This window comes from Danio aesculapii, chromosome 24 (assembly GCF_903798145.1).
Source record: "Danio aesculapii chromosome 24, fDanAes4.1, whole genome shotgun sequence".
NCBI lineage: Eukaryota > Metazoa > Chordata > Actinopteri > Cypriniformes > Danionidae > Danio > Danio aesculapii.
In genome coordinates this window covers 27,424-40,737 of record NC_079458.1, presented here as the reverse complement: position 1 = coordinate 40,737, position 13,314 = coordinate 27,424, and the positions used below count along the sequence as shown (strand labels likewise).

At 42.9% G+C, this 13,314-nt stretch overlaps 1 protein-coding gene across 2 annotated transcripts; it reads right to left on the bottom strand.

Annotated features, from left to right (window-relative positions):
* Positions 1-1,601: 1,601 nt before the first annotated feature.
* On the bottom strand, positions 1,602-11,029 carry twsg1b (twisted gastrulation BMP signaling modulator 1b). Of its 2 annotated transcripts, XM_056450466.1 has the most exons (6): positions 10,928-11,029; positions 10,064-10,212; positions 9,118-9,217; positions 6,880-7,146; positions 2,957-3,155; positions 1,602-2,483 (listed from the first exon to the last, which is right to left on the bottom strand). In XM_056450466.1, exons 1-5 carry the CDS (start codon positions 10,980-10,982, stop codon positions 2,974-2,976), a joined length of 753 nt encoding a protein of 250 aa, XP_056306441.1. In that variant the 5' UTR covers positions 10,983-11,029; the 3' UTR covers positions 1,602-2,483; positions 2,957-2,973. The 2 variants fall into 2 exon arrangements, with proteins under 2 accessions (XP_056306441.1, XP_056306440.1); XM_056450465.1 differs by having other exon boundaries at positions 1,602-3,155.
* Between the last annotated feature and the right edge of the window lie 2,285 nt (positions 11,030-13,314).

The window sequence follows — 13,314 nt, the reverse complement described above, 5'->3', positions numbered from 1 at the left end:
CGCGGAGCATGACTGTATCTATACAACACTGCTCCTGCTCTTGTGTTTTCCCTGATCTATCAGTGTGTTCACGTCTGGATCCGGCTGTTTCTACACACTCGCTGAGATATTTACTGCAGAGTATGAGCATTAATCAGATCGTCTTCATTCTTTCTCCAAGGTGTGAGGGGTTTAGGAGGTTGAGTACATGTGTGTGTAATATGGCAGGGAACACGTTCAGCTCCTCAGAGTTTAATGATGGTAATGTAATGTTGATGTCCAGTTTAGATGAGTCTGACCGTGTGTTCATGTCTGCAGAGCTTTACCTCGTGTAGTGTTCACACTGACTCTCCCTCGGTGATGTTGCTGCTGGTTTTACTCCATTGACTTCTGTTATAATCCCATTTATTGACTGTAAAGCCATGACAGCAGATAATCATGTGTTCTTCAGTGTCTCTGGTGGGATTAAGGGGGACGGTGTGTCATTTATACTGTTGATCATCAGCTTTAAAGCCAGAAACTCTTCAGCACAGGCCGGTTTAGTTTTATTGATTGTTTTTCCACATATTTCAGAACGCTGATGTCACCACAGCAGAATGAACCGCCAACTTATCCAGCACACTTTCCTGCAGCAGCAGTTATTGATCACTCTGAGCGCTCGTATCAGCTGATCGTCTCATCATGATCATTAATGAATCATCCGTTATTTCAGAGCTTGTGTGTGTGTGTCGTATCACAGCATTTGAGTTCAGAGTTTAGTAACGTGTCGATGGTTGTGGGTTCAGTGTTCTGAATATTGACACCAGAGTTCTGAAATCTGTGTTGGAACAGTTCTAATCTAATATGGAGTTCAGTTTGGTAGAACAGCAGATTATAGTGTGTGTGTGTGTGAGGAAACACACTTACTGTGTTCTGACAGCTGAGGGGATTATTCTGCTCTCTCACACACAAACACACACACTACACTCCATATAAAAGCCAGAAATGAACTTTATTTTCTGCGGTCGATGATCAACAGTAAATGTTGAATCATTTCTCTTAAGCTCATCAGGGAAACCCAGCAACAGTCCAGAATGCATGATTACCTGATAATAAATGTGGGTATAATGGAAGTCAATGGGTCAAAAACAGCCCCAACATCACCAAAGGGGAGTCAGTGTGAACACCGAGTGTTGAGGTTATGAAACAACACAGCATTTCCCCAAGATCAGAGTTGTCAGCAGATCTGATTCAGTGAAAATGAGGCCAAATGAAGACTAAATCAGCCCAGAGTGGATGGAAATGACCCAACAGCACATGGATTAAAGCGTCTATATTTCCTGTTAGTTTCCCTCAGAGGCTTTGGTGCATTTCTCACACTATTGACATTAGCACAGCAGGTCCTGCATTTCTCTACACTATTAGCAGAACCTGCAGAAGCGGATCACTCACTCAATCCTCAGAGCAAGTGTTGATGTTGAGGAAGGCGTCAGTGAGATGAAGAGTCCTGACACTGCACTTTACTCTACACTCTACACAGCACTAGATACTGTTCACACAGCCATATGAAGACTACAGTAAAGTCAGACATCACTGCGTTTACTGCGGTATCTGAGGACAACACACTGAATGTGACTGTTTCACATGTTTACTGGTCTAATTTATTGACAGCAGCATTATGCAGAATAAACACACACTTATTTACAACATACATACACTTCCTGTGTGTAGAGCTGAGCACAACTGAACAATACTGCAGTACACACTGGAACTGAACCTACACACACACACACACACACAGAGCTCTGTAAATCAGTCATTAAACTGCTCAGTTTAGACAACATTTTCAAGAAAAGTAAAGATTAAAAACTGTTTATAAAATGATCCTGACAGATTTAGATCAGTTCAACATTTATAATGACTCCAGTCATAAGAGCAGATGATGCACGTCCAGGAGCATGGGCAGTGTGTTGGAGGAAAGAGAAACTGCTGCTGTGATCTACACTGATGACTGACTGCTGAGAAATACATCAAGTGTTGTAAAACTAATGAGAGAGGTGAAACTCTGAGCTCAGATCATCATCATCATCATCCAGTGAAACACACACACACTTCCTCAGAGCTGTACTGCAGTGATAACAGAGTAAGAGATGATCAATGATGGACATCATCTAACAGTCTAAAGCTGCTCTGAAGAATGACTGATACCACACTCTCTGTGTGTGTGTGTGTGTGTGCGTGCGTGCGTGAGGAAATGATTGTGTAGTCAAATATGAAGGCCAGGAGTTCTACACACTCTTTATACACTGTGAACTGATGATGATGATCTCTGAGCCGACACTAATGAAAACACGACGATGCACTCTTGTGTGGAAGATCAAGCTGGAGAAGAGTTTAATGTGAGGGATTATTTACAGGAAGATCTTCATCAGCTAGTTCAGTAAACCACCATCATCATCATCATCACTAAAGACAGGTCAGCGCTGTCATCTCTTCATCCTCCAAACCTGTGAGTCTGTTCAACACTGAATCAGAAAGCAGAGCTGTGTGTGTTAAAACACACTCACTCAGAGAAGATGAGCAGACAGAGTGTGTGTGTGCGTGTGTGTGTGTGTGTGCTGATGAGCTACAGTCTGTGCTGATGGACATAAATGAGCTCTTTGTGCTGAAACTGGGACACCTGTGAACACACACACACACACACACACACACACACACACACACACACACACACACACACACACACGCCTGCAGCAGAGCCAATCAGAACTGAGATGCACACAACTACAGAGCAGTCCATCAGTACTGACACAGACACAAGCTCATGCGCTCACATGCTCTAACACACACACACACGCACGCACGCACGCGCACACACACACACTTCATTCTAAAACACACAGCTGAGTATTTGAGCTATTTACATGTTGCCTACAGCAGCTAGCGGCGCGTCTTCATAAAGACACACACAGTTCAGGAGAAACACACACACACACACCGGATTGGAAGTGTGTGTCAGTAGAGGCAGTTGAGGCAGCGGACGCTCTTGCTGCCGTAGTCCACACACTCGGGCCCGATACACTGACAGCAGGCGTTGTGGAACCAGCGGTACTTAGAGCCCCCCATCGACTCACAGTACTGCTTACACTGGCGGATGGACACACACTCGTCAAAGTACACCACTGTACACTGCTTATCTGAAACACACACAGAACAGAGGGTCAATCCCACACACACTCTCTCTCTCTGCAGATCACACACACAGCCTGCGGGCTCCAGCATATGAAGAGGAATAATAAAGCCCCACTGAAGCCCCTCGTCTGATGTCAGAAATCCTCAGATATTGATCAAGCTGAACGCTGCACTCTGATTGGCTGCTGCTCACTCTCAGGTTATGGTCAGATTAAGGCACAGATAAAGTAGTTCCGGCAGGTTTCTGACTCTGGAGTTGTTTTACAGCAGATGATCAGGATTTCCCTCTCTTTATCCTGATCATCAGGCAGACATGTTGGTCTTCTGGATATTCAGCACATTTCTCCTCATTTGGGGAATATTTTGAACATGTCGGCTGTTCAAATGAGTAGAAGCGAGCTGACTTTCGACATGTGAAAGCAGTCATCACTCATTTACTGAGACCCGTTCACCTGTCGTCAGCATTCAGCTCCTCTACATCTCCACTTGCTTTAGTGGATTAACATTAGGGTTTTCTGTTCTCATTGGTGTGCTGTAGTGGTTTGGATCTCATCATGGTTTATAGTCACGGATCAGACCGTTTTTCAGATCAGCCAGAAAGAGGAGACGACCTGTTATTTACTTTCCATTTACAGAAGCAGCGCTGCAGGACACTTCTAGATTTAACAGAACAGAGATCCGGTCACTGATGACAAATTAAAGGAAGAAATAATCAGCTCAATAAAGTCCTGTGACTGTCTGACAGGGGTGGACTTGACCAATAACAGAGAGAATAGTGAGGTTATAGCTAGTTCAGCTTCTCTGGCATGTCACGGTTAAATAAACTGGTCCAGTTTCCCACATTTATAAACAGCACCTATCTATAGTTAAAACAACAATGAAAAATCCCCAACAGCCATAAAAACACACACAAGAGCTCAAATACAGACGTGATGATGATGATAATGTGAAGGACACAAATCTGAATCAGTTTCAGCTTTCCTTTTGATATAAACTGTTCAATTTTAGACAGATTCAGCTTTAAAATACTTCATCTAAAGTCTGTGCAGATAAACACTGTCTGATAACATTAACAACATTAACACCAGAGCATGTTCAACAGTTTGGTTTCAGTCGCAGTAATACTTCATCAATAAGAGAGGTGAGCCGCCGCTGAGGGCCTCAGGAGCCCTGACTAATGCCATGAAGCCTGTGTTAAAGACAGAGCTCTTCTGTACGGTTTCTGTCATATATGCTGTAAATCTCTCTACAACCTTTATTTTAAACAATATTCCTTTTCAAAATCAGCCCTCCATGAATATGCAAATATTAAAGTCTAATCAGAAGCATGGCTGATTAACTGTACATAGTCTGCTTTATATTTGTGAATTTACTGTGTTTAATCTTACATTAAGAAGATAAATGATCAAATATGTTTTATATTTAATATCTATAGAGAGAGAGAGAGAGAGAGAGTTGAGTTTCAGTGCAGGAGCATTTCAGTCTGATCTTCAATAAATGATTCAGTTATTCACTCATAATCATCACGTTTCACTGCTAGAGGATCACTGTTGAAGAATCATTCAGTGGTGTTATTGATGGCTGGTGTCGCCACCTACTGGTTAAATAATGTAACCGCTGCCTACATCTTTCATTTTTCAGTGTTCAGTTATAGACATGGCGACGTAGTGGCGCAGTAGGTAGTGCTGTAGCCTCACAGCAAGAAGGTCTCTGGTTCAAGCCTTGGCTGGGTCAGTTGGTGTTTCTGTGTGGAGTTTGCATGTTCTCCCCGTGTTGGTGTGGGTTTCCTCCAGGTGCTCCGGTTTCCCCTACAGTCTAAACACATGCGTTATAGGGGAAGTGGGTAAGCTAAATTGTCCGTAGTGTGTGAATATGTGTGTTTGTGTTTCCCAGTGATGGGTTGCAGCTGAAAGGGCATCCACTGCTAAAACAAATGCTAGATAAGTTGGCAGTTCATTCCGCTGTGGCGACCCCAGATTAATAAAGTGACTAATCTGAAAAGAAAATGATTGAAGTTAAAGACATATGACGGTGACTTAATCTTCATTATAAACACCAGGGGTTATATCTGAACTGTAAACTCTGCTTATTAGACTGTTTGTAGACTGCAGACTCACTCTCTCTCTCTTGACTTCTGTGTGTTTTAAACAGATCTGAGTGTGATGGATTAAACTCAAACCTGCATCATTTATAACAGTGTTCAGATCCTGATCTCTTACTGATTAATAATGCAGCATTAATGCAGGATAACCAAGTGACAGAAAACACCTTTAATAACCTGAGAAACCCAGCAACTGCTCAATAACCCAACACATCCTCAATAACCCAGCACATGCTCAATAACCCAGCACATGCTCAATAACCCAGCACATCCTCAGTAACCCAGCACATGCTCAATAACCCAGCACATGCCCAATAATCCAGCACATGCTCAATAACCCAGCACATCTTCAATAACCCAGCACATCCTTGATAACCCAGCACATGCTCAATAACCCAACACATCCTCAGTAACCCAGCACATGCTCAATAACCCAGCACATGCCCAATAATCCAGCACATCCTCAATAACCCAGCACATCCTCAGTAACTCAGCACATCCTCAATAACCCAGCACTTCCTCAATAACCCAGCACTTCCTCCGTCATCATTAGATTTTACAGGATCATACATGTGTTGTGAATGACGTGAGGCCATCTCTCGGTGATCATTCAGGATTAATCTACCAGTAAATTAATTAACAAGAATTATTAATGGTTGGGTCACGTGTGCTCTGAATCAGGGGTTGTGATGTGTACAAATCAGCCATCAACCGTGATCCGCTACACCCCATTACTCTGAAACTTTACATCTTGATTTGTCAACAGTAACTCTTCTACTTTTGACAGGTTTCATCCTCTCACATCAGACTGCTGAGGATATGAAACATGGCCACGCTCTTCTGTAGAATAAACTCTGAGGTCTTCTGGGAGAGAATTACAACCTGACCTGTTCAGTAGAGCACAGGCCATCAGTCAACACTTCATCATCATCATCATCATCATCATCATCAATGTTTCTGCTCATCTAATCCTCATCTTACAGTGGAGGATGATGAAGACTGCAGTGATGATGATGATGATGGAGATACAGATTTACAGCATTGACATAAACACACTTCATTCATTTTCCTTCAGTTTAGTCCCTTACTTATCAGAGGTCGCCACAGCGGAATGAACCGCCAACTATTCCAGCATATGTTTCCACAGTGAATGCGCTTCCAGCTGCAACCCAGTACTGGGAAACCCCCATAGGAAACCCACACCAACACGGGGAGAACATGTAAACTCCACACAGAAACACCAACTGACCCAGCCGGGACTCGAACCAGAGACCTTCTTGCTGTGAGGCCACAGTGCTGACCACTGAACCACCGTGACACCCCACTATTTCTAGTCATTTGGATCAAACACACACACACACACACACACACACACACAGCCTAGCGGAGCAGAAACACTGAAATGATCTTAATGAGCACTTGCTGGGGTGTGTGTGTGTGTGTGTGTGTGTGTGTGTGTGTGTGTGTGTGTGTGTTTCCGGCCAGTCAGAGAAACACCTGCGCACCGCTGGACACCTCATTACAGCCGTGGCTCAGGGTCAAAGGTCAACAGAGCAATGCAGAGGATAATAATGACCCCAGTGCAGACACAGACCTGCTGAGGTGTGTGTGTGTGTGTGTGTGTGTACCTTGCGTGTGGTAGCTGCTGTGGATGCTGTTCTCTGGCACAGATGTTGTGTTGTTGTGCTGTGTGTTGTGTAGCGTCTCCAGGTAGTTGTGCAGGTTGTGTTGGTACTGCAGCTCTTCTGCTAGCGGCAGCGTCAGCACCAGTGTGTGTGTGGGAGCGTCGCCCTCCGTCAGCGCGCGGAACAGAGACGGGATGGGCTGGAACAGATCCTCCACTGTACTTCTGCCCGTCGCTGGAGACTCACTCATGCTGCGCGGGTTACACATGCCTGACAACACACACAACACAACCATCAACACACACACACACACACACACACCTGACTCAGGAGAGAACACAACAACAAAACACCATCAACACACACACACAGGCTCCACTGTACTCCTGCCCATTGCTGGAGACTCACTCATGCTGCGCAGGTTACACATGGCTGACAACACAACACCACCATCAACACACAGCAGGGCTCTGTTCCTCATACCTCACTTCAATGATCTAAGATGATCTGGCAGATCCTGGATCTGTTGATCTTGATAACTGATCTCTGAATAACTGAATAAGTTGGTGAATCAGATGAAACAGTCAGGATGAGCTGATCTGAGATCTGTGTGTGTTGTGAAGGACTGATCTATCCATCCTCCAAATCATGATCAGCAATGCAGCGATTGGCTGACGGTGTCGAGAGGGTTTAACACTTTATTTAGTTTACAGCAGGTTTTCTAGTAGCCCAGGCCTATTTTAATGTCTTAATCAGTGTAATATCAGGCTGTTTACAGTCATTTAGCATCAAAATAGTATTTAGATCTCTGTAAAGGCGTCTGCAACTTTAGTGAAGCATCAAATCACAGCATATTAGCTGTCTGAACACATGCAGGACTGCAGACATGATGATTCCTTTAAAGAAATAAAGTCTTGTTTATTATCATACACAAACTGTATTAGAGTCTGGGTCGGTACCTTAAAATAGTGTGTGTGTGTGTGTGTGTGTGTGAATCTTAAGAGTCCATATTAATAAATGTTCTCTTTGATCTGCTTGGGGGGGGAAGCAGCCTGTCACTGGTTTAGTTTTTATTGCACAAGTTTTATTGAGATATTTCTTTTAACTTTAAACTTACACATATATATATATATTTAACCGTTTATTATTTCCCCAACCCTATATAGGTTACTGCTGTCAGAAGATCAGCATTCAATACATACTTTCAGTTGAAATGAGCCGATCCTGTTTATAGAGAGATCAGCTGCTGCTCCTGAACTGGGGTCAGTTCTTCATATGTGGATTACTCCATTAGCTGGATTTGTTATTGATGATTTGACTGATCAAAACTGATCTGAGAGTTGTTGTCTTGGCAACAGTTCTGGAGCTCAAACCTGTTCAGGAGCAGCAGCGGCGGATCTCATATTAACAGGATTAGATGGGGTCTTTTCAAGCTAAGATAATACTGAATGTCTGTACTGAATGCTGATATTTGCTAACAGTAGTAGCCTATAGATTATATACACTTGGGGGAAACAGTCAAATAATATTAAAAAAGCTTATATACACACACACACACACCTATAATAATGAATAATATTCATGCTTATATACATGTACGTTTAAAATATATATACAAATAAAACTTAGTAATAAATGTGCACCATTGCACAGTCCTGAGCCAGCTTTAGTACTATTACAGTAAGATAACAGACAACATGCACAATATTCCACTGTTGTTGTGTATCAGAGTTAATGAACCGTTTACTGTAATTATTCTGTAATTTAACTGATGGAGAATTGAATATTTATCTGATGATGTCATCACGCTGCTGTGCCGTCAGCCAATCGCTGCATTGCTGATCATGATTTGGAGGATGGATAGATCTGTCCTTCACAACACACACAGATCTCAGATCAGCTCATCCTGACTGTTTCATCTGATTCACCAACTTATTCAGTTATTCAGAGATCAGTTATCAAGATCAACAGATCCAGGATCTGCCAGATCATCTTAGATCAATCATGAAGAACGGTTTGAGCTCCAGAACTGTTGCCAAGACAACAACTCTCAGATCAGTTTAGAAGAAGGAAATGATCCTGGATCAGTCAAATAACCAAATCCAGCTAATGGAGTAATCCACATATGAAGAACAGACCCCACCATCAACACACACACACACACACAATATATCACACACACAATATATAACATACACCATATCACACACACACACTAGTGGACGGGGGCGAGTCTCTTACCCACACAGTCGCAGCACTCCTCCCACAGAGAGCCCAGACACAACATACACTCCTTACAGCACGAGCAGTTCCCATCTGCTGGACGACACTGACACAGCTCCTGACACACACACACACACACGCACGCACACACACACACACACACACACACACACAAACGTTAAAATCTGACACACACACACCAAATACACATTCCTGACATATACACAGTAAATGTTTTTTAATATGTGAACCACGTGAGACACACACACACACACACACACACACACACGATTAATAAATACACACTGATACAGCTCCTGAAACACACACACACACACACACACACACACACAGAGTTCTTGAAATGGACAAACAAAACAAGCTCAAAAATAATTGTACACGGACTCACAAAACCACACACACTTACAAATGAACAGACACCTGACACACACACACACACACACACAAACGTTAAAATCTGACACACACACACCAAATATACATTCCTGACATATACACAGTAAATGTTTTTTAATATGTGAACCACCTGAGACACACACACACACACGATTAATAAATACACACTGATACAGCTCCTGAAACACACACACACACACACACACACACACACACACACAGAGTTCTTGAAATGGACAAACAAAACAAGCTTAAAAATAATTGTACACGGACTCACAAAACCACACACACTTACAAATGAACAGACACCTGACCTGACACACACACACACATTAGTAACCATACACTGACGATTAATGACACCAAAATAAACACAAAACTGATAATCAAACACACAACTCAACACTGACACGGCTGCTAACACAACATCAGCTTCATCTCACCAGAAGACCAACTCAAGAACCACAATCAGAACACACACAGCAGACCCCCTGAACATCCGCTTCTGGACTGGGTTCTACACAATAATAAACACTGGCCATCTGACCTGAATGAGACACTTGCTGACGTCACTGGCGCACAGAGCTTTATTACAGGCCAGAGCGACGGAGAGAGAGGACAGCATGAGGAGGAGGAGAACCACTGAAGATGAGGAGGATGAAGACCCCATCACGACACGAACAGAACCCACCGGACCTGCGGGACACACAGAATAAAAGACACGCAATAAACAAACCGCGGGAACATTAGAGACGTCATCAGACACGCCGACGCGGCGACATCAAAGACTCGTTTAAAAAGTGGCGCTGAATGAGTCAAAGAACCGAGCACGTGTTACACTCCGCGCCACACAAACAATACAAGCGACAAACAAAACAATAACACACTGCAGTACACGGACTATCAGACAAACACAAACAACACACAATAACACACCATACAGAGAGACAAACAAACAATAACGACAAACACACAACAGTACACTGAGCATCACAGGCGAACATAAACAATAAACTACACACGATAACACCACAGTACACAACTCCTGAGAGAAACTACACACAATAACACACCACACAAAGACACAAACAAACAATAACGACAAACTACACACTAGCGTTACAGTACACTGCTCCTCAGACACACACACACACAACTCAGGAGCCCTGTCGAGTGACTATCACACACACACACACACACACACTTAACAAACAAAAGACACAACTCTGCTCTTCTCACACACAACAAATAAACAAGAAAACACCAGCAGAACTCAAGGCCGAGGTCGAGCTGGATCCTGGAGTCACACACACACGCACACACAGCAAACGCGTGTGCATGTTGTGAAGTCCTCATGGTAGTCTATGAAGAGCTGCAAGAGTGTGTGAAAGAACACAAAACACACACTCACCTTGGAGAATGGAGCTGTTGGAGTCTTTCAGGAGCTCTGAACACGCGAGGATCATCGGCTCTGAGCAGAACTGAACTGGAGCAGACTGAACTAATGCTGCTGAGACACACACACACACACACACAAAGACACACCCCCTTCCCTGAGCGCGCGCGCGTGTGCCAAGTTTTTGTCTCGTTTCTGGTCCAACAATACTGCAAACTCTTACATCAGTGCGCGTTCAGTAGCCGAACACAGCAATATGGAGCTGTTTACATGAATACTGAGACAGAATGAAGAGTTTCAGCTTAATCTGCCAACGAGGAAGAAAATGAGGGATGTTTCAGAGCTAAACGCAGATTATTGATCCAGTTTTAATTAAAAATAAAGACTTTTTCAAACAAAATGTTAATTAATCAATGAAAATGTGCAGCACACACACCATCAGTAGAGTAGTGTAGTGTTGTGTAGTGTTGTGTAGTGTAGTGTAGTGTAGTGTAGTGTAGTGAAGTGCAGTGTTGTGTAGTGTTGTGTTGTGTTGTGTAGTGTAGTGTTGTGTAGTGTAGATGTGTTTACTGTACGACACATCACAGATCTACAGAACTCCTCCGCTCAGCTTCATTTATTAATCTACAGATTACAGATCAGAACATCCTTTATTTATCAATATATCTCTGTTAGTGTTGTTGATCATCAGGATATATTGATATGCGAGGATTTTGTTTTGGTGACAGAGCTTCTACAGTGCAGCAGGATTACAGAGACAGGACAAACAACAGAGAATAAATATATTTAAAAACAGAAGTAAGTAGTGAGTGCATATATACAGATTGACAAGTGTATGTACATGTTTATTGCTATATACAGCGTTATATGTGCAGCTGTAATGTGCAAATTGGCATGTAAAGTGTGTTATTAAATAAGTGTATATGTGTATAAAGTGTACAGCAGTAGTGATGTTGGCTCCACCATTATTATCATCAAGTGTTCATGAGATGGATTGCCTGAGGGAAGAAACTGTTTCTGTGTCGGGCTGTTCTGGTGCGCAGTGCTCTGTAGCGTCCACCAGAAGGTAAAAGTTCAAAGAGGCAGTGTGCTGGGTGTGAGGGGTCCAGAGTGATTTTGGCAGCCCTTCTGCTCGCTCTGGATAAGTACAGTTCTTGGGGAGTAGGAAGGGTTGTACCAGTGATTCGCTCAGCAGTCCGAACTATTCCACGTAGTCTTTGGAGGTCGTATTTAGTAGCTGAGCTGGAGCTTTTTTCCTCTTCTGTTTCCGGAAGACCTGGCGCACCTCATCTTCACTAAACTGTAGGGAAGGTATGAGGGAGGCGGGGGGTGGTGGAGGTGTTAATGGTGGCGTGAAGAGCAGTTCAGAGTGGGTGTGGGGGGTTTCCTCAAACCGGCAGTAAAACTCATTCAGGTCGTTTGCCAGTCGTTCATTGTCTACAGTGCTGGGGGATGCTGTCTTGTAGTTTGTGATGTTGTTCAAGCTTTTCCACACAGATGCTGAGTCGCTGGAGGAGAACTGACTCCTTAATCTCTCAGAATAGTTCCTATTGATCTGCTGTCAGTGTCTAATGTGGAACAGCTTCTTTATGCTCTTATGAGCTTTAGGTTAGATTACTGCAGTGTGTTATTATATGTGTCACACTCCAGCTGTTCAGATGCAGCTGCTAGAGCGTGTCTAGAACTGAGAGATAAGATCATATTAGACCGGCTCTGTCAGCGCTGCATTGGCTCCCTGTTAAACATTGCATGCACTGTATAAAGCACTGTAGTAACTAAATTGAACACAGTGTAAATCTCCTTAACTCTATCAGCAGATCTTATTCTGCTCAGTTTAATATGATGATCAAGACTTGTTTATATTATTATCAGTGTTAAAGCTGGAATTGTGTTAGATTGGATCTTTCTGGATCGACAGATGAAGAGAATGTTCAAAGAATAGCAAGAACTTGAAACAGGAGCTTTATATTATATATTAAGATGAGTGATATGATGAATTATTGCTGTTTAAATTCATTTTATTTATCATTCACAAATATAAGTGTCAATTATATTTATCTCATTCAATTATTTCACTGTATTTTATTTAGACAGAACTTTTTAATATGGTTTTATTAAAGGGCACATATGGTGAATATTCTACTTTTCAAGCTGTTTGGACAGCCATATGTGCATGTATGGTGTATAGACCGTCATATTGGGCTGATATAAACACACCCAGTGCTTTTTTTTTCCAGTTTAACAACATAAAAAACGGTGGACCAATTGGAGCGGTTTTCAGATCGACCACAACTTGACGTAGGAGAGCGGTCCCCCCGCCCACCAATATTGATTGACAGGCGCGTCATCATATCCTCAGTTTGTTGATTCACGTCCGCCATTTTCAGCGTGAGTGGAAGCGA

Coding starts and splice junctions, on each gene's coding strand:
- twsg1b (XM_056450465.1), bottom strand. CDS start 10,982: ATGATCCTCGCGTGTTCAGAGCTCCTGAAAGACTCCAACAGCTCCATT. Junction 10,213..10,927: donor CAACAGCTCCATTCTCCAAG/GTGAGTGTGTGT, acceptor TGTGTCCCGCAG/GTCCGGTGGGTTCTGTTCGT. Junction 9,218..10,063: donor TCAGCAAGTGTCTCATTCAG/GTCAGATGGCCA, acceptor TGTGTGTGTCAG/GAGCTGTGTCAGTGTCGTCC.